The sequence below is a fragment of the Scyliorhinus canicula genome, chromosome 3 (genome assembly GCF_902713615.1).
Source record: "Scyliorhinus canicula chromosome 3, sScyCan1.1, whole genome shotgun sequence".
Lineage (NCBI taxonomy): Eukaryota > Metazoa > Chordata > Chondrichthyes > Carcharhiniformes > Scyliorhinidae > Scyliorhinus > Scyliorhinus canicula.
In genome coordinates this window covers 86995573-87021470 of record NC_052148.1, presented here as the reverse complement: position 1 = coordinate 87021470, position 25898 = coordinate 86995573, and the positions used below count along the sequence as shown (strand labels likewise).

Here is a 25898-nt window from a genome sequence, read left to right as displayed (position 1 = left end):
GAATTCTTCCTCTGTGTACCCGAACAGGCGCCGGAGTGTGGCGACTAGAGGATTTTCACAGTAACGTAATTGCAGTGTTAATGTAAGGCTACTTGTGATATGAATGAAGATTATTATTATTATTATACAAAAGTAAGGATATAATGCTGGATTTGTATAAAACATTGGTGAGGCTACAACTGTAATATAGTGTGCAGTTCTGGTTACCACATTACAGAAAGAAAGTATTGCTCTGGAGAGAGTGCAAAGGAGTTTTACAAGAATGTTGCCAAGGCTTGAAAGGTATAGCTACGAGGCGAGATTGGATAGGTTGGGGTTATTTTCCTTGGAACAAAGCAGGGGCTAGGCTAGGAGGTTCACAGCTGCTGACGCGGAGGGAAAGAGTGCCCCCACGACACAGGCCCGTCCACGGATCGGTGGGCCCGAATCGTGGGCCAGGCCACCGTGGGGGCCCAGGGTCAGACCCCCCCCCCCCCCCCCCCCCCCCCCCGAGGACTCTGCAGGCCGCCTGTAGAGCCAGGTCCTGCTGGTACGGACCTGATTTGATTTACGCCGGCGGGACCGGCCGAAAACGGGCAGCCGCTCGGCCCATCACAGGGTAGAGAATCACGGGGGGGGGGGGGGCACTGTCATTGGCCACCGACCGGCGTGGCACGATTCCCGCCCCCGCCAAAACCCCAGCGCCAGGGAATTTGGCGGCCGGCGTCGGGGCGGGATTAATGCCGACCCGGCTTTCCGACCCGGCGGGTGGTTGGAGAATCCCGCCCCATGTTGAGAATTATTGGAGGAGTCAACAAAAGTTTTTTTCCATGATAGGATGACAGTTCCTCCTAAACTGCAACCAATTTCACCTCTTGAATTGTTTTCATTATACGTGGCCTGCTCATTTCAATGATCATTACCGTTAAATTTTCTGTGCAGCTGCATAGAAGAAATAGAAGTTGAGTAAGTCATCGATTACAACATGGCTGATCTTCAAACTGCCTGCAACATGACACAGATAGACTAACAGAATAGGATGGCAAGTGGTAGATGGGATTTATTTTAGAGAATATAGTATATAGTATAGAGATTTTGACAGAATGGTTAGGGAAGATAATGTACATTTAATGGCATAGTCCTAAAGAGTGTGTGGTGAGAAATGGGCCAATGGTGCATGTTCATAGGGAAGGTGATGGAAGGTAGTGGTATTGTCACTGGACCAGTAATCCAATGACCCAGAGTAATGCTTTGGGGTCCCAGGTTCATCCCACCACTGCAGAAGGTTAAATTTGAACTCAATAAAAATTCTAAAGGGTGACCATGAAACCATTGTCGGTTGTCATAAAAAAAACATCTGGCTCACTAATGTTCTTTAGGGAAGGAAATCTGCCATCCTTTCCTGGTCTGGCCTATATGTGACTGCAGATCCACAGCAATGGCTGACTCTTAACTGCCCCTCAAGGGCAATTAGGGATGGGCAATAAATGCTAGTACAACCTGAACGAATTTTAAAATGTTCATCACGCAGATAGCGGCATATATTGAGAGAATGGTTCTATTGGATCTAGGGATTCATAAATGGAAGTATTGAATACAAAAGTAGGAAACGGTGGTGGGGTAGCTTTGTTGGTACAAGATAGAATAAGTACGATAGCAAGAAGTTGTTAAATTCAGATAGGTTGACCGTAAGAAATAATAAGGGAAAGAAGATTCTGGTGGGAGTAGTTATACTGTAGGATGGATAATAAATCAGAATATAATAAAGGCAATATATTAATCATGGGTAATTTTAGTCTCCATGTGGATTGGGAAAATCAAAGATTGGCAGAGGTATCCATGAGGAAGAATTCATAGAATGTATTTGGGACAGTTTATGAGAATAATATGTTGTGGATCCAACCAGGGATCATGTTATTTTGGATCTGATAATGTATAATGAGGCAGGTTTAATAAACAATCTCAGAGTAAATGATGCCCTTGGAAACAGTGACCATAACATGGTTGAATTTAGCATTCAGGTTCAGAATGAGAAGCATGGATCAGAAACAACTGTGCTAAACTTTAATAAGAGTAATTACAAAGGAATAACGCATAGCTGGCTGGAGTGGACTGGGAAAGGAGTTTCACAGAAAAGACGGTTTATCAATAATGGCAGGAACTGCAAGTAATATAAAAACGGACAGTAAGAGATTCTTTCAATGTATAAAAATACAAAGGAGGCCAAAGTGAACATTGGCCTCTTAGAGATTGAGACTGGTGAAATAATAACGCGGAACCAGGAAACGGCAGAGGAGTTAAATAAATACTTTGCGTCAGTCTTCACGGTGGAAGGCATATGGGCGTGCCGGTCGGAGGGCGTTGAAAGCAGCCCCCCTCCCCGGTGATTATCCAGGGATGGGCCAAGTGCCCACCGTGTTCGGCTAAGTCCCGCTGGCGTGGGTTACTCAGTCCCACACTGCGGGACCTGGAAGGAGTGTCTGCGGCGGCCATCCTGGAGGGGGGTGGGGGTGGGGAGATCCGGCCCTGGGAGTGGCCTCCACAGTGGCCTGGCCCACGATCAGGGCCTATCGATCGACGGGCGGATTGGCTCCTTGGGGGCCTATGTTCCTCCGCACCGGGCCTCTGTAGGGCTCTTCCATATTGCCCGGGCACCGACGCGGGGGCGGGAACCCATGTGCTTGCACGGAATTATACCAGCCGTTCCGCGCATGCGCGGAATCATGCCGGCCCTAGCACGCATGCGCGAACTCGCGACAGCCGTTCTGCGCCGGCTGGAGCTGCGGGGACCACTCCGGCGCTGACCTAGCCCCCTAGGAAGGGGGACCATTGAGGCCGGAGTGGTTGGTGCCGCTTTTCACGCTGGCACCAGAACCTGGCCGCCGGATTGGAGAATCCCGGTCCTAGTATTTGAAAAATACTGAATAAAAATGGCAAAAAGGAGGAAAAAATACAATAGCTATCACTAGACAAAAAATACAACAGAAACTAATGGGGTTAAAGGCCAATAAGTCACCTGGACCTGATGGGTCAGAGAACCATAGAATTCCTAAAATGCAGAAGGAGGCCATTCGGCCCATCGAGTCTGCACTGACCCTCTGAAGGACAACAGTCTCAGTCCCCCACCCTACCCCTGTAACCCCACAACCCCACCTCACCTGCACATGTTTGAGCACTAAGGGCCAAGTCCACATAACCTGCACATCTTTGAACTGCGGAAGGAAACAAAACACCTTGAGGAAACCCACGCAGACAAGGAGAGAAAGAGCAAATTCTACACAGACAGCGATCTAAGGCTGGAATTGAACCCAGGTCTCTGGTGCTGTGAGGCAGCAGTGCTATACCTTGGAGCAGGGTGGCAGAGCCAAGGCACCAGGTTGGCAGTGCCAAGGTGCCCAGGTGCCAGAGGGAGAGCCAGAGTGACACCATGCCCTGTCCCCCACCACCAAGGGATCTCCAATGGCCTGGGAAACCCCTCATGTGGCATTACGCTGGTACACGTTTGTGTGGACCAGTAGTATACGGCGGACGGTTGAGGCCTCACTGGGAGGCTATTAATTCCCGGGAGCCCAGAGAATCTGGTGCACGCATATTTAAATGATCCTAATGACTCATTAAATGATGCGACAAAGCCCATAAATTGCGCCCATTGTTATATCTTCTAGCCATTCCTCTGCATTTAGAAGGTCAGAATTGAGTTCTCCTACTCCCAATTCCACCCTTTCAGGACCTCAACCAAGTAACCCTTCTTCATGAACCAATTTATACAGTTGATATTGAGAGCCTATTCCAAAGTTAGGGCACCACAGCTGGGTCTGATCTTGTCCTCAGCCAAGGCCAGTGGAGATCACTCTGTTGCAGATGAACTGCCTTCCCTTGATCTTACTACCCGTGGTCAGCAAACTCATCACTGACCTACATTAGTAACCATGACTTTCCAGATCCACACAGCTGAGGAGAACACCAGACTGCATTTTTACCAGCAGAACATTGTACTGTAGTTATGTTTAAAAAGCAATGTCTTTGGCTTTCTGATTCCATGAATACTTTTGAAAGTGTCAGGAAGAGAACGCATGGGTCCTGGTGCTTCTCCTGTTTCAAGGCTGTTTATTCCTACCATTCCCCTCCCCTCACCCTCCTCCCCACCACACCAACTGTAACCCTCCCCTCAATTATGCTTGATTTTGTTCCCCCCTTCAAGAATCACCAATCAATTCACCAAGCAATGACACAAAGGTCTTTGGAAAATAATACCTCCCATGGTGGCATCCAGTTACAAATATGGTCCAATATATATGCAGCATGGGTCATTAATATTAAGAGGAACAATTATATAATTGTGTTACTTTTTGTGCACCCTCTGGTGATCCCACCATAACTATTAAACCAGAAAGTACAAAATTTACTGTAACAATACCATGCAATATTGGTAATTTGACAGGAAAACATCCCATTAGTTATTTATAGCACAGTACAGACAATGACACTGTCTTTGGTCACTGTTCTGCATATTACAGCATGTGGACATGGTGACAGTAAATTCATATTTGGGTCTACAATTCAATACTTGCAGCCCATTTAAACTGCACAAGGAATTTTCTATTCTGTGGAAGCAGAAGAAGACTTTCTTTTGCCTAGCTCCTTGATATTATTCAAATAATTATTTCATACAAGGGGTGCAATTGGATTCTATTTTATTGGAAATCTCAGAGGGTAAAAAGATCAAATGACTCCTAGAAACATGGAAAATAAGAGCAGGAGGAGACTATTCGGCCCTTTGAGCCTGCTCTGCCATTCACTATGATCATGGCTGATCATGCAACTCAAAAGCCTAAACCCGCTTTCCCCCATATTCTTTGATCCCCTTCACCCAAGTGCTATATCGAACTGCTTCTTGAAAACAGACAATGTCTTCCACTTCTCAACCACTTCCTGTGGCAACAAATTCCGCAGGCTCACCCCTCTCTGGGTGAACAAATTTCTCCTCAGCTCCATCCTAAATGGTCACCCCGTATCCTCATACTGTGACCCCTGGTTCTGGACATGCCCATCATCGGGATAATCCTTCCTGCATCAACACTGTCAAGTTCTATTAGAATTGTATAGGTTCCAAATGTCCCCCCTCATTCTTCTGAGCTCCAGTGAATACAATCCTAACCAACTCAAACTCTCCTCATACGTCAGTCCCGCCATCCCAGGAGTCAGTCTGGTAAACCTTTGCTGCATCCCTCTGTAGCACCAATATCCTTATTCCAAGATGGAGACAAAAACTGCGCACAATGGGCAGGATTCTCCAATAATGGGGCTATGTCCCCACCCCGGCGTGAAAAGTGGCTCCAACCACTCCGGCGTCAACGGTCCCCGATAATGGGGAATGCTCCCTTTCCTAGGGGGCAAGGTCGGCGCCGGAGTGGTCCCCGCAGCTCCAGCCGGCACGGAACAGCCGGCGCGAGTTCGTGCATGCGCTCTATGTCTGGCGTATTTCCGTGCATGTGCAGAATGGCCGGCATGATTCCAAGCATGAATGGGGTCACTTCCCTGCACCGGCCCCTGGGCAATATGGCGGAGCCCTATAGGGGCCTGGCGCGGAGGAACATAGGCCCCCACAGAACCATCCCGCTGGCTGATCGGTTGGCCCCGATCGCGGACCAGGTCACTGTGCCCCCCCCCCCCCTGGGGTCGGGTCCACCCCCCCCCCCCCCCCCCCCCCCCCCCCCCCCACCCAGGTTGGCCCCTGCAGACTTATCTTCCAGGTCCCGCCGTGTGGGACCTGAGTAACCCACGCCGGCGGGACTCGGCCAAACTCGTCGGCCACTCGACTCATTGTGGCCTGGTGAATCGCCGGGTGGCCGCTTTCAACAGCCCCTGACTGGCGTGGCGGGAATTCCGCGGGCGTCCGAGAATCGGCGGGGGAGAATCAGGAAGCCGGCGTCGGGCCGCGATTCTCATGCCCCCCAGGGTTTCTCCGACCAGGCGCGGAGTCGGAGAATCCCGGCCAATATTCCAGGTGTGGCCTCACCAAGACCTGTTAAAGACCCTCAGCAAGACATTCCTGTACTCAAATCCTCTAGTGATGAAGGCCATTTGCCTTCTTTACAGTGTGCTGTACCTGCATGCTTAACTTCAGTGACTGGTGTATGAGGACACACAGATCTTGTTGCACATTCCCCTCTCCTAATTTATGGCCATTCAGATAATAGTCTGCCTTCTCCACAAGACAGAGTCCACAAAAGATCAGCCATGATCTAATTGAATGGCGGAGCAGGCTCGAGGGGCCAGATGGCCTACTCCTGCTCCTAGTTCTTATGTTCTTATGTTCTTATGTTCTCATTTTTGCTGCCAAAGTGGATAACATCGCATTTATCCAAAATAGTGGGCGCGATTCTCCGCTGCCCACGACGGGTCGGAGAATAGCGGGAGGGCGTCCCCGACATTTTTCACGCCCTCCCGCTATTCTCCCCCCACCCCCCACGGCCGCCCCACGACACAAATCGCTGCTCGCCGTTTTTTACGGCGAACAGCGATTCTCCCCAGGCCGATGGGCCGAGTTCCCAGGCCTTTACGGCCGTTTTCACGGCCGCGATCACACCTGCTTTCAGCGTTCGTGAAAACGGCCGCAAAGTGCCGTCCCGGACAACCATGGCACCGATTAGCACGGCCGCACCACGGCCGTGCCAAGGGTGGCATGGGCCTGCGATTGGTGGGCACCGATCGCGGGCAGCGGGTCCGATACCCGCGTACTATTTGTTCTTCCGCCGCCCCGCAGGATCAGTCCGCGGGGCGGCTGAGGGGCATGACAGCCCGCGCATGCGCGGCTGATGTCATCATGCATATCAGCCATCGTGACGCTTGGCGCGTGGACTTAGCGACGGTCGCTAAGGCCGTGATGCCGTGCTTCACGGGGCCCCGCTGCTAGCCCCGCCCGGGGGGGAGAATCGGGTCCCGGGAGGGGGCGTGGAGGCTGCCGTGAAACACGGCCAGTTTCACGGCAGCCTTTCCGACTCGCCGCATTTGCGGAGAATCGCGCCCACTGAATCTGCCAATCATTTGCCCACTCAGTCAACTTGTCCAAATTACACTGAAGGATCTGTACATCCTCCTCACTGTTCACCCTCCCATCTAACTTGATGTCATCTGCAAATTTGGAGATATTACATTTTGTTCCTTCATCTAAATCATTAATATATATTGTGAATAGCTGGGGTCCCAGCATCGATCCCTCTGGTACCCCACTCGTCACTGCCTGCCAATCTGAAAAAGCCCCGTTAATTCTCACTCTCTGTTTAATGTCTGCCAAACAGTTTGTTATCTATCTCAATACGGTACCCTTAATCCTATGCACTTTAATTTTAAACAGAGTAATCTCTTATGTGGGACTTTGTCAAAAGCCTTTTGAAAGTCCAAATAAACCACATCCACTGTCTCTTCACTCATCAACTCTACTGATTAGACCCTCAAAGAACTCCAGTAGATTTTCCCTTCATAAATCCATGCTGTCTCGGTCCGATCCTGCCACTGTTTTCTAAGTGCTCTGCTGTAAAGCCTTTGATAATAGATTCTAGAATTTACTCACTATGGACGTCAGAGTTACTGGTCTATAGTTCTCTGCCTTCACTCCACCTCCTTTTTCAAATAGGGAAGTTATGTTAGCTACCCCTCAATCTTCAGGAACTGTTCTAGAGTCTATAGAATCCTGAAAGATGACCACCAATGCATCCGCTATTTCTATTTCCACTTCCTTACATACTCTGGGATGTAGTCCAAACATGTGCAGGTTAGGTGGATTGGCTATGCTAAATTGCCCCTTATTGTCTAAAAAGATGTGTAGGTTAGATTAAGGGGCTAATGGCACAAGGCGGGGCAGTGAGCTTGGGTGAAGTACTCTTTCAGAGGGTCAGTGCAGACTCGATGGGCCAAATCACCTCTTTCTGCGCGATAGGGATTCTATGATTCTAAATTATTCTGAAGTAGACTCCTGAGCAATAAAGTGAATAATTGAACAATGTAGATCTTCACTGTGAGTGAAAAGCATTGGGGCCCTCAGGTGTCTCTGTGCGACGCAGCTTTTAAGAGGCCAGAGGACAAAGATTGATTGGTTCACAATTGTATCTTTGTTTTCTTGATCAGCAAGTCTGAATACTGTGCTGATTGCTGCTTAACTACAGTATAATTTCAATTTTTTATTGTGCAACACAATTTTATCACAATATTTCAATACCTTAAAAAACTCATAACTCATTCAAAAAACCAAGATAGAGCGGGATAAAAGTTAAGTAGACAAAAAAACAAGATTGAAATCAATGCAAAAGACTCTTGAGAATCTTGTGCAGTGTAAATAGGTTACTTTGAGCCCATTATGCACTCCTTCCCTGCAATATCACCCCACAAAACCTTTACAGAGTAACTTTCATGAACAACAAAATGGACAGAGCTCCAGACATGATTCCACCCTCTGTTCAAAAGGTAATTATGGATGACAAAGGCCATCCAGGCTAGTTCATCACATCCATCCCAGAATAACATAGGAACATACATGTTATGAGCAAGAGTAAACCATTCTGCCCCTCAAGCCATCTGCCATTTGATAACATTGCATTGACATTATACCAGTAACCATAACCAGAGTACTTAATTGGCTGTGAAGCTATTTGGGACATTGTGAAAGCTGCTGTATAAATTCAGGTTTTGTGTTCTTTTCAAGAAACCTGGGAGCCAGAGTGAAAGTAACAGTGGTGAAATTGCAGGACCAATGCAGATCTTTAAAGGATAATTCATCAGAGCAATCAACTGATGTTAGTAAAGTGGCAACAAAGAAATCACTGCACTTAGAAAATAATTTAACTCTGTAGCTTACCACCCCAAATCACTTCTTCAACCTCCTTCAACCACCACTCAAACCCATCCTCAATTCTCCCTTTAACCTCCACCCAAACCCCTTCCAGCCTCCCCTCCAATCTACTCCCTCTAACTTCAATCAAACCTCTTCTCTAACCTACGCCCAACCTCCCTCCAGTTCTCCCTCCAGTGTATCCAATCTCTCTCCAACACATACACACGCAAACACAACATCCAATTGGTTCAAATATTATAAGGTTTACTCACCATTTATCAAGCAAGAACACTCTCAGTTGCTGCTCTGACCTTTAGGCAGGCTCATGATTTCCTGGCAGGCTTTTCAAAACTGAAATTTGGGATCATGAAGCTGCCCGTAGATCAGAAGCAGTGCAGCAACTCAGTGAAACTGACCTGACATTGACAGACCGGCTTTAAAATAAATTGGATCCTTCAGCCTAAAGGATCTCTTTTTCAAGCCGGTCTTTTAGGTTGGCAGCTCTGGTTGCTCAGGTGGCTGACAAGAAACTTTCTTTGCAACATCGAGCACAGCTCCCCCCACATTGGCCGGCTGGCGAGACAAAGAACCCCTGGAGGCGCTGCACCAGAAATCTGGTGCGGCGGGACGGAGAATCGCACCCTATATTCTCCCACCAGAGGTGAATTGCAACAGGTTTAGATCCTCCTGGCTGCGCAAACTGGCAAGCAGTTCAATGTTCCTTATCCTGCAAATTTATGCATGGCGTGGAATACAAAGGACTCCCAAGGGAATATCGCTATCAGGCCGCCATTTTGAGTAGGCGGCCCGATAGCGAGGTCCTATGGCTGGCCACACCCGTATCCCTCAAATCAGCCCTGAGAGATAAGTACATTCCAATCATTTAAGCATGTGACTGCATTGCATTTACTCTCTTTGATGTGGTCAATGTTTGTAAACATTGGGGTTTCTCCACTTAGGCCAATGAACCATGAAGGGATAATAAATGAATCAAAGCTGCAGCTTGTTTGTAGAAGCTGTCAATCACAGGCAGTACATTGTCGTGGGGGAGCTGTCAATCACAGGTACTACATTGTCGTGGGGGAGGGGGGGACCCCCGGTTGGGCTCGGGTGGTCTATACTGGCGTGGCCCTGGCATGGAGGACCTCGCAGTGGGCTAAGGGAGTAACTCCTTGGGGGAGTTACCACTTTGTCCCACTGCGAGATCCACCACTCCAGGGCCACTCTGGTAGAGACCACAAGTGGTCCATGCCTATATGATTCACAGCCGCGGGGATTAGAAAATTGCCGGTTCTGATAATTGGATGCAAATAGGTCATTAAGACTACTTGCATTCATTTGCATGCTTCTCCTGCTGCAAGGTCGTGGACCTCATTCCCGCCACCAGCTGGGGGGGTCGGAGCATCATGATCGGGTTTGGCATCCGGCCTCAATCCTGATTTCAACCAACGCCCGATTCTCCATCCCATTTGGGAACATGATCCTGGTGTCCCGGTAAGGAGAATCCAACCCTCAGAGTCAAAGCTGATTTCAGAGTTCATCTCATTAAGAATTGTTTTGAAGTTGATGCTACTTTGAGTGTAGCTGTAGCCAAGAATATTGTGAAGATTGGATCCAGTTACAGAATCTAAACTTAGAAAAGCCCATTGATGCTTTTTAGATATTGGATTTTAAGTAATATTTCTATAAATACTCTGCTTTTATGCTGAATATTTAGAAAAGCTGAAGCTTTACTCACTGAAATCTAATTTAAAATCCTGTGGAAGGAAATATCCATGAGAGATTGATGCATGTTCCAATTATAGCCTTTAGACAGGAAAAACAAACACAGTATCAATACCACACATAGAAATTCACAGCTATTATTCCAGGATGCCAGCACCACATTATTAAAGTTTAAAAATGGTATCATATGTGAGACAGAGTGGCTGATTCTCTAATCTTTGTGATGCTGCTGAATTTTGCTGGCACCTCATAGTCTGGTGCAAATATGAGTAATTGCCCCTATAGAACGTCATGCATTTCTGAAGGCATCAGTGTTGCTTGCACCAGGTATTTTCTGTAGTTACCTTGGCAAGAATCAGCAATGCCAATTATGGATGACTGCACATGTTTTGTAGTCCTAAAGAATTTCACTGCGTTGCTAACAAGATGTAGCCATCATGGCTCTACGCCACTTTTTTTATTGCTGCTCTCAGATATTGGCAGTCCAAAAGTGAGTGCCACAATAGCAACAAATTGCCATGTTTTTTTGGGCTGTAACATTGAAGCATCACATTTTATGCTTTTGGACATGAAATCATTTCTTATAAAACAAAATAGATTTCAAGGTGGGGGGGAGGGGAATATTAATTGTGCAATGGGCTACCATTCTACTTGTAGCAACAAAAATATGGCTTTAGCGCCAACACATTGGAAATTACACCTACAACTAAAAATTTTTAAGAGGCATTGAAAATCTTTCTGACAAAGGGGTTTATGTGTAAAACACTTCTTGTTGTGAGAGTAAACCAAATTAAGTCCTTGGTAGAACATAAACATAGAACATACAGTGCAGAAGGAGGCCATGTGGCCCATCGAGTCAGCACCGACCCACCTAGGCCCTCACTTCCACCCTATCCCCGTAACCCAATACCCCCTCCTAACCTTTTTTTTGGTCACTAAGGGCAATTTAGCATGGCCAATTCACCTATCCTGCATGTTTTTGTACTGTGGGAGGAAACCAGAACACTCGGAGGAAACCCACGTAAATACGGGGGAATGTGCAGACTCCGCACAGACAGTGACCCAGCGGGGAATCGAACATGGGACCCTGGCACTGTGAAGCCACAGTGCTATCCACTTGTGGTACCGTGCTGCTCCTAGGTTCAATCTCTGGTCTGTTCTTTTCCCCCTTTATTCTTTCATGCGATGTGGGCATCGCCAACATTTGTTGCCCATCCCTAATGAAATGAGTGGTTTGCCAGGCTATTTCAGTGGGCAGTTAAGAGACAACTACATTATTGTTGGTCTGGATGACATGCAGACTAGACCAGGTAAGGATGATATCAGATATTGTCAGTGAACCAGGTGGGATTTTTCAACAATTGATGATGGTCACCATTAATAGAACATAGAACATACAATGCAGAGAGAGGCCATTTAGCCCATCGAGTCTGCACCGACCCACCCAAGCCCTCACCTCCACCCTATCCCCGCAACCCAATGACCCCATCTAACCTTTCTGGACACTACGGGCAATTTAGCTAAGGCCAATCCACCTCACCTGCACGTCTTTGGACTGTGGGAGGAAACCGGAGCACCCGGAGGAAATCCACCAGACAGGGGTAGAACGTGCAGACTCCGCACAGACAGTGACCCAGCGGGGAATCGAACCTGGGACCCTGGCGCTGTGAAGCCACAGTGCTATTCACTTGTGCTACCGTGCTGCCCTAAATGAGACTAGCTTTTAATACCAGATGTATTGATTGAATTCAAATCCCTCCAGCTGCCATGGTGGGGTCCAAGCTCATGACCCTCGGAGAATTAGCCTGGGCCTCTGGGTTACTAGCCCAGTGACATTACCACCATGCTATCGTCTCTGTATTGAGTTAGCCAGTACCAGCCAAGGTGTAGATGGGAGTCAGTGTAAGAAATGTCAGGGTAGAATTAAGAATCAAATCTTGTTCTTGGAAAGAATCTAAATGGACAATCCTCTCAACTGGATTTCACATTTATCTAAAAAAAACAGTTTCCTTGCTGCTGCCTAACTGGAAGGAAAATAAGTCTCTGGCCTAGAGAATTGGATTTCCAGCTTCATTGCTGGAGATCTGGAACTTTTTTGATAATGGGGATGGCCATTTACACCACTTTGGGAATCTTCAGGAGCACATGGACTTTGGAGCAGGATCCTGCCGTTCCATTGTGATACAGGAATGTGTGTTAGTCTGGCTGAAGTGCCTATAGGGAAGGGAAACTTCAGAACTCTCATAACTGCAATGCCAGTATTCACTTCCAAACACCAGCCTATCTCTCTGAGATATGACATTCTGAGTCATGCTTACTGCCCAGTGCAGTAAGTACACAAGTCTCCTGCAGACATCCTGACTACTCTCATACACTGAATGGAACTGGCAGAGGCTCTGAGGTAGCCTGGCGACCCCACCATTCCTGCTCCACCTGTGATGTCCCTCTAATTATAATTTACCGGGCTCAGAAAAAGGGAGGAATAGCCAGGAGGAAGCAGGATTCTCCGCAAATTCCTCCTCCCACTAAAGTGACTGTAATTTCCAATTCTACACAGGCGAACGTTTCAGAGCTCCTTTGATTCCTCATGAAAAACTGGAGCTACATATGGCGCTGCTGCTGCTGTATTAATACTGACAAAAGCCACGATAGTTGGATTTTCTTTACTGAGCAGCTGCTTTCTCTGCATTTTCTTTTTTTAAATTTAATCCCATGGGGAGAACTGTTATAAACACAAGGAGAATTAGGAGGATATGCCATTTTTTCTTCCACTCCCAAGAGTCAACACTCTAAATATTCTGCGGAATCTGAAAACAAAGTATTTTAACCCTTTCACCCTTCCAGGTGCATGTGTTTGCTGTTCAGTTAATTTAAAAAATGTTCTCCAAAATATATAATTACTTTATGTTTTATGCTGTTCCCAAACCCTTTGACATTTACCATCCGATTAGTTATTTATACAGATTTGGTATGCCGGGTACAGTTCATGTCTCTGATTCTACTGAAGGAAATGTCATATTCAGAAGGTCAATCTACAGCCTTGCTGCATTTTAATAAAGGTTTGTCCACCTTCTTCTGTTTCAGGAAATTGTCAACTTCAATTGTCGGAAGCTGGTTGCCACCATGCCCCTGTTTGCAAATGCTGACCCAAGTTTTGTGACTAGCATGCTGAGCAAACTGCGATTCGAGGTGTTCCAGCCTGGGAATTACATTGTGCGAGAAGGTACAATCGGAAAGAAGATGTACTTTATTCAGCATGGGGTGGCGACTGTTATCACCAAATCCAGCAAGGAAATGAAGCTATCAGATGGTTCTTACTTTGGAGGTCAGTGTCGCCTGTATCTTACATCAAAAATTAGACTAAAATTACTGTCCCAAACTGTGGCACATAAGCTGTCATAACAAGGTATCCATTTAATATTGTAAATTTGAATCTTTTAAAAAATAAATTTCACCTTCCCTGCACATCTTTTTGAGTTGTGGGGGTGAGACCCATGCATACATATTAGAATGTGCAAACCCCACACGGACAGTGACCCGGTGCCGGGATCAAACCCGGATCCTCAGCGCCGTGAAGAAGCAGTGCTCACCACTGCGCCCGTGTAAATTTGAATCCTAGCTAGAATTGGCAGAAATTGCCCTCCAGTCTCGGTTTGAGGGTCATTATTTACCTCAAGGACTGGCTCACCGTTTCCTTTATCCTTCAAGTGAATTTAATGAATTTCCTTTAAGTCAACGAAGCTCAAAGTGGTTTTGCTTGGGTTGTGGTGCCTTAGATGGCCAGTTTCACTGAGAAATGTGGTTATTTTCACATTAAAATGTTTTTGTACCAATGAAGCAGAAGTTTCTGTTTCCAAATGAATGGTGTCAGCATTTTACGCGAGTCCCAGTAGGATTTATTCAAGTTAATGTCCTATGACATTTTATTCCACCTGGATCCAGAATTCTCAGCTCATTACTTTGGAGCCGAACTGAATCTCTCCTGAATTAATTCCACAGTGAACCCAGAAAATGGCCTGCTCAGTTAAACATCATGACACAAATGTGATGAACTTGGTCAGCCTGTGTTTTTCTTTCGCCTGCGCAAAGAATTCCTGGGCTATGTCAAGGGTGAGCATGAGAGCCTCAGAGCTTCATAATGACTGATAGACGTACAGAAACAGACCATTGGACAAGACGGGTCTATACCAGTATTTATGCTCCACACTTCTCCTCCCACCTTCCATTATCTCACCCAAATTTCCATTATTTTTCCCCTCATTTACTTATCTAGTTGACCCATAATTGGAGAATTCAACTTTGTGATTAAACCAAAAGGACTAAAACGAAAACTGTCAGTTTTCTTTTTACAAATATATGATGTTGAAAATTTGGTCCATATTGTAAAAGAACAACCTATAGTTATGTTGTGCCTTGTATAATGCCAGACGGAGAGGGGTAGGAAGACTTAGAGTCAAGGCAACTTAAGGTAAAGCCACTAGTGATGGAGCAATTAAAATAGGGAATGATAAAGAAGTCAGAATTAGATAAGCCCATATATCTTGGAGGGTTGTGAGGCTGGAGGAGATTACAGATATAGGGTGAGGTGAGTCTATGGAGGGATTTGAAAACAAAAGTGAGAATTTCAAAATCAAGACACTGCTTGACAGGGAACTATGCAAGATCGTGAGGACAACGGTTATATAGTCGAGGTCTACAGCACAGAAAAGGCCATTCGGCCCATCATGGGCAGGATTCTCCCCTACCCGGCATGACAGAGGGTCCCTGCGTAGGGGAGTGGCGCCAACCACTCAGGGGTCGGGCCTCCCCAAAGGTGGGGAATTCTCCCCACCTTTGGGGGCCAGCCCCGCGCCGGAGCGGTTGGCACCAGAAGACTGGCGCAAAAAACCGGCGCCCCCGGCAGCGGGGCTGGCCAAAAGGCTTTCACCAGTCGGCGCATGCGCCGGCGGTGGCCGCTGACGTCACCACCGGCGCATGCGCGATGTGGGTTTCTCTTCTGCTTCCGCCATGGCGGAGGCCGTGGTGGCCGCGGAAGAGAAATAGTGCACCCAGGGCACTGGCCCGGAGTCTGACGAGGGACCCCGATCACGGGCCTGGCCACCGTGGGGGCACCCCCCGGGGTCCGATCGCCCCCTGCCCCCCCCCCCCAGGACCCCGGGGGCCCGCTCGCACCGCTGATCCTGCCGTTCCAGAGGTGGTTCAAACCTCGGCGGCGGGAGAGGCCTCCCAGCGGCGGGACTTTGGCCCATCTGGCCCGGAGAATCACCGCAGGGGCCTCGCCGATCGGAGTGGCGGGATTCCGCCGCCGCCACTTCCCGGGTGGCGGAGAATCTCTGCCACGGCGGGGGCCGGATTTTTGGCGGCTCCAGGTGATTCTCCGACCCTGCGGAGAATTTCGCCCTGTGTCTGAGCCAGTTAAAATCAACCACGTTACTATTCTAATCCCATTTTCCAGCACTTTGCCCATAGCCTTGTATGCCTAGGCATCTCAAGTGCAAATCTAAATATATATAAATGGTACTTGATCTAAGCCAAGGCACAAGCAGAAGAGTTTTGGTAGACCAGTTTACAGAGGATGGAATGTGGGAGATCAGTCAGTTGTTTGTTGGAATAGTCAAGTCTACAGGCAACAAGTCATGAATGAGGGCTTCATCAGCAGATAGGCTGAGACAAGGTGAAGCAAAGTGATAATACAGAGGTGGAAATAGGCAGTCTTTCCAATAATGCTAATGTGTGGGCGGAAGCTTATCTTGGGCTCAAATAAGACACTGAGCTACAGACAGATTGGTTTAGTCTCAGACTGCTGCCAGGCAGAGGAATGGAATCAGCAACAAGGGAATTAAGTTCAGAGCGAGCTTCGGTCTTCCTAAGATTTAATTAAAGGAAATTTCTGCTCATCCAGCAGTGAATGTCTGATAAGCAGTTTGATAATTTAGCAACACTGGAGGAGTGAAGAGAGGCGATGGTGAGGTAAACCTGGTTATCATTAATTTGTGTGTGAAAACCAATGCTGTGCATTCGAATGATGTCGCCGATGGGCACCATGTTAAATGAGAAAGAGGAGGGGACCAAGGATAGATCCTTGGAAAATACCTGAGGTAACGGTGCAGAAACAGGAAGAAATGGCATTTCAGGTGGAACAGTGTGAGCAGACCCACCCAACGTGACAATTGTGGAAAATTGAAAAGGAGGGATAGTTCAACTTTAGTCACAGTAACATACAATGTCATTCATGACTTCCATAAGAGCTCTTTCAGTATTGCGGCAGGGGCAGAAATTAGATTGAAGGGATTCAAATGGAGAGTTCTTGGAAAGATGAGCCGGTTTGGGAGATAACAACGCGTTCACGGAATTTGGAGAGGAAGGGATGGTTGTAGATGTGACATTTGCAAGGATGGTGAGGAAGTGTTATTTTTAGAATAGAGGAGATGACAGCAGATTTAAAAGACAGAGGGATGATGTCTGAAGAGAGAGAATCATTTACAGTATCGGTGAACATGGGGGCAAATAGAGGAAGTTGGATAAGCAACAGTTTAATGGGCATAGGATTGATGGAGTGGGAGATGGACTGCGTGTCAAGGTGAGCTCAGTGAAGGTATGAGGGGAGATAAGAGTGAAATTAGTGAAAGATGCAAGTTCAAAGCCGGGGCATGGGTGAAGTTTAGAGTAAATTTGACCCAATGGGCCAAAGAAAGGAAGCAACTGATGCAGTTTATTAGAAGGCCTCGATCGTAATGGCAAAGAAGTTGATGAATTTGGAAGTCTATAAATTGGATTATACTACACCCATTTTACAAGCATGAAACTGGAGTCTGAGAGTCCAAAATGGCAGACAGCATATGGAAGAATCAGCGCCATTGGCGCCAGCGTGGTTGGTGTGGCGTCGGTCGCGGGCCGCTCTATACGGCCGGCCCACCGATTCTCGGCCCGGGATGGGCCGAGCGGCCGTCGGTAAAATGCCGAGTCCCGCCGGCGCTCTGTAGGGGTCAGAATTAATCGTGGGGTCAGCCCGTTCACGCCATCGTAAAACGCAACGGCGTTTAAGATGGCATGGACACACTGCCAAGGGATTAGAGAATCTCGCCCAAGATTTCTACCCTTGTTGTAGGCAAGAAGGACCTATATGCAATGCTGTTTAAAAATCTCATTCTCCATACTGGTTTTTTTTGTTAGGTTACTCCTTGCCTTTTTCTCTGTTTTACGCTTTTAGCATTTGAATTCAGACTCCTGTGAAGCAGCTTTTGTTGATGTTGGACTGCTTATATCTGCATTTTATACATTTTTACTGCTCCTATCAGTGGTTTGGTCGGGTTGCCTTTGGGACTGGATAAAAGTGGGGGAAGAGGGGAGGGAGCAGAAGCAGTTGGGAGAAGAGGGAGGAGCAGTAGGCAAGCTCTATGAAATACACCATTGCCACCATTGACCATCAGAGAGTAATTCTGTCTTAATGTCACTGAGGAGTAATGTGTAAAATGACTTTGGTTCACAAAGGAGGTTGTCACCAAGCAGTGTCACCTGTGGCAGCGACAAAACAAAGCTATAGCATGGGCAACAATGCCCATGGCTGTCAGGGTCATCATGGTCCTTAACTTTAATGCAACAGGCTCTGCCTGGGTGCAACAGGTCAAATCTCAATGTTGCATCAGTGAGATTGACGGGATTCTTTACAGGAAAAGGAACATTGATGCCTCTTTCCTGAGAAAAACAGGATAAGGAAGCTTTAGGTTTCACCTGCGCTGCAGGCTTCTACAGATGCAGTTGCCTTTGATTGTATTCATATTGCCTTGCATACTCCCATCGCCACTCTGGCATGTTTCTGATTGGAAAGAAGTTCTATAACCTTAATGTTTGTGGTGTGGCCACAGGCAACATGAGGTCTATGCCCAATTTACTAGTAGCAGTGATGATTCATTCCTCCTCCACCAATCTTCTGCACCACCTTCATTGTAACCAGGCTGTCAGGTCAAATGCTGGCTACTGGATTGTCAGATATTCCCTCCCTGTCACCTGTTTGATATGAGTTTGCAAAAAGAGCCAGAACCCCACCAGAAATATCTGGAGACTGTGTGGGATGGGGTAACCTGATCCATCTAGTTGTATGACATTCATGGAAAAGAATAAGAGAGTAGTTGCAACAACTCTGGTGAGGCTGCTGAACTTCTTTTGGTATTGCAGCCCCAACACTGGCAACAACTCGCATTTACATAGCAGCTTTAATGCACTAAAATATTCCAAAGCGTTTCACAAGAGCATTATCAAACAATATATACTACCAAGCCACACAGGATATCAGAACAGATCGGCAAAGGTTTCATCAAAGAGATGAGCATTCTTCTTTTAACATTCCAGTTATATGCTGGGATTGATATTTTCTTCAACCAATTCCCACTGGCAGCATAAGTGTTACCTGGAGGACTTTTTGCCTCCCTCCGGTCAGCCACCTGGACCAAGGCTATTCAGTGCTGTATTAAAGAACCTGGCTGTCCTATCCGGTCCTCTTGCAGCCATTTCTCCCCAGTCTGAAGCCCGAGTGTACTCGTATTTGAGGGAGACTTGCCTGCAGATGGTGAAATAACGAATAATGGTAACTATGAAAACAGAACTTTGTTCAGAAACTGACATTTAAAGTGAAGAAATTAAGGATTTGTGCAGGTTTCATCGCTATGAAATTGCCAAGTCAGCCAGCGGAGTGTGTGTTATGCAGACAGAAACAGGATTTAAATACACCCCAGAGGAAGGCACTGTATTATCTTGTTATTCAAAATACCCGTCAGAACCAAAATGGCTAGTTTAACACTTTCCTAAAGCCATTGAGGTTGTTGTTCCATGCTGCGTTGGACTGAAAATCCGAGGCAACCATTGTGTTTATAAATACATATGTGTGAAGAAATGTAATTTTTAAAAAATGAGGTATTCCAGCTGCTGCAGCACACCAGAATGACAGGCAGTGGGATAGCTTGATCTTGGTTTCGGACAATGCTCGGCACAACATCGAGGGCCGAAGGGCCTGTTCTGTGCTGTACTGTTCTAAAGTTCTAAAGATAACCAGAGGATAATCGAATAGGAAAAGGCAATTCATCCAATAAATGCATACTATTTACAAGACATCCTGTGGCGGGGTTGGGGGGGGGGAAGGGGGGTTGGGGAGCAGGCAGCAGTAACATTAAAGGCCAAGGGATCCACTGTAAAAATAAGGTCATCTTGAATAATTTATGCTAATATAAAACAGTAAAGTACTCAAGCTGTGGCAGTGCAAGCTCTGCCAATTCCCTCTATCTGGTTGGCCAGGCAATGCACGCAGCATTTGAGTATGCATGTCAATTAGTGTTCTCCTGTATGTCATGGGCGCTGTTGCAAACATGGTGCAGAGAGCAAACTTCGCCATAGGTCTCAGGAGATGCAGACATCCATGTCCTCCTGACGGCTCTGCTCCCTTTTATTATGTGCCACCTTGCCTTGCAACAGAGAGGGAAGAATGACAGTCATTTGCTGCATTATATTTGCATGGTTTGCCCACCATAACTGAAGAGCTGGATGTATGTAAAAGCAGCAAGTGTCTGTGAGGCTCCTAATTGTAATGACTTAGACCAGGCCTTTGAGATTGGCCAACTGGAATACGAGTTCCCTGATGGTGTTCGGGCCGGAAAGTGGAGCTGAGTCCACAAAAGATCAGCCATGATCTCATTGAATGGTGGAGCAGGCTCGAGGGGCCAGATGGCCTACTCCTGCTCCTAGTTCTTATGTTCTTATGTTCTTATTAGTGGCCCAATCAGGGAACCCCTTTCTCTGTATATAACAGGGAGTGTCAGATGCTCTGCACTCCCAGTGTAGATAGCAAGCTGAATGCACATGGTCGTACTGCTGTTGGTTTTGTTAATAAAAGGAATTCTGGTGAAGGGACTTCTGCCTCTGTGGACTTATTACACTAGCCTTCGTAGGTGTATGAAGGTGAGCTGAAGTATCAAGATGTTAGGCATGAATCCTGAGTGCATGGACTGATGCTGCATGAGTTATGGGGATGTGGTGGGTTGAGCAACATGAGAGGTTGGTGTTATGATGGGTAGCAGATGTCATTGGAGATGCATGAAAACAAAAATCAGAGCACAAGTAGGCCATTTGGCCCCTCGAGTTTGCTCTGCCATTCAATAAAATCATGGCTGATCTGATTGTGACCTTAACACCACTTTCACGTCAACGTACCATAATTTGTGACTACCCTCTCAGCTGAAAATATGTCGAACTCAACCTTGAACATATTCACATTACTCAGCCTCCACTGCTCTCTGGGGAAGAGAATTCCAAACACCAATGACCTTCTGAGACAGGAAATTCATCCTCATCACCATCTCAAATGGCAGACATTATTTGAAATTGTGCCCCCAGTTCCAGATTTCCTCCATGAGTGGAAACACCGTCTCAGCATTTACCTTGACAAGCCCCTTCAGAATGCTACATGTTGCAATAAGATAGCCTCTAATTCTTCTGAACTCCAATATGTATAGGTCCAGCCAGCTCAACCTTTCCTTGTAAGACAAGCTCCTCATCCCAGAAATCAGCCTAGTTAACATTCTCTGAACTACTTTCATTGCAAGTATGTCCGCCCTTAAGGGAGGTGACCAGAACTATACACAGAATCCCCCTGGGTGTGGTCTCACCTTAGCCCTGTATAGTTTTAGCAAGTCCTCTCTTAAGTTTATACTCATATATTTCATTGACTGCCCACTTGAGTTCATTAGACTCCTTGTGACTCTGCTGCCAGGTGCACAGGGACAGACACTGTGATTTGATCTCTTTGTTGCTTGCTCCCAATCTTTTCCAAGGTTGCCCTTGAGGGCTGCCTCGCAGAATCATGGTATCTTTCTTCCTATCCACCTTGACCATTCAGTTCAGCTTCTGTCACTAGATACTCCTCTCTGCTGCCATTTTCCTTATTTAATATTGTGGCAATAATATTCAGCATCATCTTTCTGTAATTCACTACAGCTTCCCTTTAAGACCAACAGACTGCTTTTTAGAACACAAGACTAGCTGCGCCACATGCTATTAACACAGGCTGCTTGGCTCCCTGTTGAGAACAGAGGCAGCCAGCAGCGTGGTAGACATCGATCCAATCCTACAATAGGGTAAATAAAAAAGCATTGCCAAATTTGGCTGATGCCACTGGAAACAGTATGCCACTGGAAACAGTATGGACAGACAGAAATTGTGAATCCTGCACACAAATAATAGCTCAGATCAACTTGTGGATCGACAGTCAACTTTATTGTGCACATTTAGCACATTTATTAAATATTCTGAGGAAAACATCTGGATTTCTTTTCCTGACAACAAAGGACAGTTGAGCATAACTCCACAGTACAGATGTAAGTTTGTAGCTCCATTCCATAAGCTTGGACTGTTTTCTTTTTGCAGCTGTAATTTCTATAGGATATTTGATCACGCTTGTCTGTATAATAACTTGCAATTTTGTCCTTCACCCAATATTCAGCCAAATCATTATGAGAAAATCAATTGTTACACCATTAGTTGCTTTTGCTGTCAGTCCGAAACACATTTATAAAAATTATTTCATGGGATGTGGGTGTCACTGGCATTTATTGTCATTTATTGTCCATCCCTAATTGCCTTTGAGAAGGTGGTGGTGAACCACCATTGATTTGTGGGATGTGGGCATCACTGGCTCAATCAGCACTTATTGCTCATGTCTGATTGCCCTTGAGAATGTGGCATGAGGCTTCTTGAACCACTGCAATCCATGTGGTGTAGGTACACACACAGTGCTGTTTAGAAAGGGGTTCCAGGATTTTAACCCAGCAACAGTAAAGGATCAGCGATATGTTTCCAAGTCAGAATGATGAGTGGCTTGGAGGGGATGCCCAGGTGGTGTCAGCTACCCTAGTCTTTCTAGATGGTAGTTGTCATGGGCTTGGGAAGTGCTGTCCAAAGAGCCTTGGAGGATTTCTGAAGTGTATTCTCTGATCCAGCTGAGGGCAGCAGAGCAGAGCTACTGATCAGCTGTTCTGGGGAAATTTGCATACGTGCAGTGCGGTCAGCCTAATTTGAAGGTGGTTTGTGGAGGGGCTGTTGTCAAGTGACAGTTGGGAAGCGGGAGCAGGGGCCTGTCGTGAAGGTGAGTGAGTGCCTTTAAATTTGCTTACCTTTCAGCGGCAGCAGGGTTGAGGGAATACCAGGTAAGCTCTTCCTTTCTTTTTCTTTTTCTTGTTTTTTTTTAAATCTAGAGGTGATGTCAGGGAAGGCAGTACAATGCTCCTCCTGCAGAATGTTTGAGGTGAGGGACGCCGTCAGTGTCCCTGCTGATTTCATCTGTGGGAAGTGCACCCATCTCCAGCTCCTCAAAAACCGTGTTAGGGACCTGGAGCTTGAGCTGGATGAACTTCGGATCATTCGGGAGGCAGAGGGGGTCATAGATAGGAGCTTCAGGGAAGTAGTTACACCAAAGACTGGAGATAGATGGGTAACTGTAAGAGGGACTGGGAAGAAGCAGTCAGTGCAGGGACCCCCTGCGGTCGTTCCCCTGAGTAACAAGTATACCGTTTTGGATACTTGTGGGGGGGACGACTTACCAGGGGTAAGCCATGGGGTACGGGCCTCTGGCACGGAGTCTGTCCCTGTTGCTCAGAAGGGAAGGGGGGAAAGGAGTAGAAAATTAGTAATTGGGGACTCAATAGTCAGGGGCACAGATAGGAGATTTTGTGGGAGCGAGAGAGACTCACGTTTGGTATGTTGCCTCCCAGGTGCAAGGGTACGTGATGTCTCGGATCGTGTTTTCCGGGTCCTTAAGGGGGAGGGGGAGCAGCCCCAAGTCGTAGTCCACATTGGCACTAACGACATAGGTAGGAAAGGGGACAAGGATGTCAGGCAGGCCTTTAGGGAGCTAGGATGGAAGTTCAGAGCGAGAACAGAGTTGTTATCTCTGGGTTGTTGCCCGTGCCACGTGATAGTGAGATGAGGAATAGGGAGAGAGAGCAATTAAACACGTGGCTACAGGGATGGTGCAGGCGGGAGGGATTCAGATTTCTGGATAACTGGGGCTCTTTCTGGGGAAGGTGGGACCTCTATAGACAGGATGGTCTACATCTGAACCTGAGGGGCACCAATATCCTGGGGGGGAGATTTGTTAGTGCTCTTTGGGGGGGTTTAAACTAATTCAGCAGGGGCATGGGAACCTGGATTGTAGTTTTGGGGTACGGGAGATTGAGAGTATAGAGGTCAGGAGCACAGATTTGACTTCGCAGGAGGGTGCCAGTGTTCAGGTAGGTGGTTTGAAGTGTGTCTACTTCAATGCCAGGAGTATACGAAATAAGGTAGGGGAACTGGCAGCATGGGTTGGTACCTGGGACTTCGATGTTGTGGCCATTTCAGAGGCGTTGGGCGGGATTCTCCGACCCCACGCAGGGTCGGAGAATTGGCGGGAAGCGGCGTTATTTCCGCTCCCGCAGGTTTTCGAATTCTCCCGCCGGTAAAAAACCGGCGTTGTGCAAATCCCGCCGGCAGCCTGTGAAAACAGCTGGCGCCGGCGGGATTTCATTTTATTTGCACTGACCTTAAATCTCCGGCCCGGATGGGCCGAAGTCCCGCCGACGTGGCCATGGGTCACGTCGGCGAAAATCACAGTTGATTTAAAACGGCGTCAACCATTGATGATGGTTGACGCCGTTCAGTGTCGAGGGTGGGTTGCGGCATGGGGGGGGGTGGGGTGGGGGTGGGTTGCGGGCATTGGGGGGGGGTGGGGGTGGGTTGCGGCCATCGGGGGGGTGGGTTGCGGCCATCGGGGGAGTGGGTTGCGGCCATCGGGGGGGGTGGGTTGCGGCCATCGGGGGGGTGGGTTGCGGCCATCGGGGGGGTGGGTTGCGGCCATCGGGGGGTTGCGGCCATCGGGGGAGTGGGTTGCGGCCATCGGGGGGTTGCGGCCATCGGGGGAGTGGGTTGCGGCATCGGGGGGGTGGGTTGCGGCCATCGGGGGGGTGGGTTGCGGCCATCGGGGGTTGCGGCCATCGGGGGAGTGGGTTGCGGCATCGGGGGGGTGGGTTGCGGCATGGGGGGGCATCGGGGGGGTGGGTTGCGGCCATCGGGGGGGTGGGTTGCGGCCATCGGGGGTTGCGGCCATCGGGGGGGTGGGTTGCGGCCATCGGGGGGGGTGGGTTGCGGCCATCGGGGGGGTGGGTTGCGGCCATCGGGGGGTTGCGGCCATCGGGGGAGTGGGTTGCGGCCATCGGGGGGTTGCGGCCATCGGGGGAGTGGGTTGCGGCATCGGGGGGGTGGGTTGCGGCCATCGGGGGGGTGGGTTGCGGCCATCGGGGGGTTGCGGCCATCGGGGGAGTGGGTTGCGGCATCGGGGGGGTGGGTTGCGGCATGGGGGGGCATCGGGGGGGTGGGTTGCGGCCATCGGGGGGGTGGGTTGCGGCCATCGGGGGGTTGCGGCCATCGGGGGGGTGGGTTGCGGCCATCGGGGGGTTGCGGCCATCGGGGGGGGTGGTTTGCGGCCATCGGGGGGTTGCGGCCATCGGGGGGGGGTTGCGGCCATCGGGGGGGTGGGTTGCGGCCATCGGGGGGTTGCGGCCATCGGGGGAGTGGGTTGCGGCATCGGGGGGGTGGGTTGCGGCATGGGGGGGGCATCGGGGGGGGGGGGGTTGCGGCCATCGGGGGGGTGGGTTGCGGCCATCGGGGGGGTGCGGCCATCGGGGGGGTGGGTTGCGGCCATCGGGGGGTTGCGGCCATCGGGGGGGTGGGTTGCGGCCATCGGGGGGTTGCGGCCATCGGGGGGGTGGGATGCGGCATCGGGGGGGTGGGTTGCGGCATGGGGGGGGCATCGGGGGGGGGTGGGTTGCGGCCATCGGGGGGGTGGGTTGCGGCCATCGGGGGGTTGCGGCCATCGGGGGGGTGGGGTGCGGCCATCGGGGGATTGCGGCCATCGGGGGGGTGGGTTGCGGCCATCGGGGGGTTGCGGCCATCGGGGGAGTGGGTTGCGGCATCGGGAGGGTGGGTTGCGGCATGGGGGGGCATCGGGGGGGGGGGTGGGTTGCGGCCATCAGGTGGGGAGTGGGTTGCGGCCATCGGGGGGTTGCGGCATCGGGGGCCATGGGTTGCCGGCCATTCGGGTGGTTCGGCCATCGGGGGGGTGGGTTTCGGCCAATCGGGGGGTTGGGTTGCGGGCCATCGGGGGGTGCGGCCACGGGGGTGTGGTTGCTGGCCATCGGGGGAGGGGGGTTTGGGGGCCAGTCGGCGGGCGAGATGGGGGGCGAGATGCCGGGCCAACGCACCGTCGCCCCCCCCCCCCCCCCCTCTGTACGACGCTGCCCTACCCTAACAACCCCCCCCCTCACCAACCCTACTCCCTCCAACG

At 48.9% G+C, this 25898-nt stretch overlaps 1 protein-coding gene across 7 annotated transcripts in view; it reads left to right on the top strand.

Moving 5' to 3' along the window:
• LOC119962778 (potassium/sodium hyperpolarization-activated cyclic nucleotide-gated channel 1-like) overlaps positions 1-25898 on the top strand; it is a 411953-nt gene that overhangs the window by 295520 nt on the left and 90535 nt on the right. For all 7 annotated transcript variants that reach the window (XR_005459958.1, XM_038790853.1, XM_038790855.1 and 4 more), the window contains exon 6: positions 13619-13859. Coding sequence is in view for 6 of the 7 variants with exons in the window: in XM_038790853.1 (XP_038646781.1) it covers positions 13619-13859 (241 nt within the window). In the remaining variant the exon portion in view is untranslated. The remainder of the gene's footprint in view (positions 1-13618; positions 13860-25898) is intronic.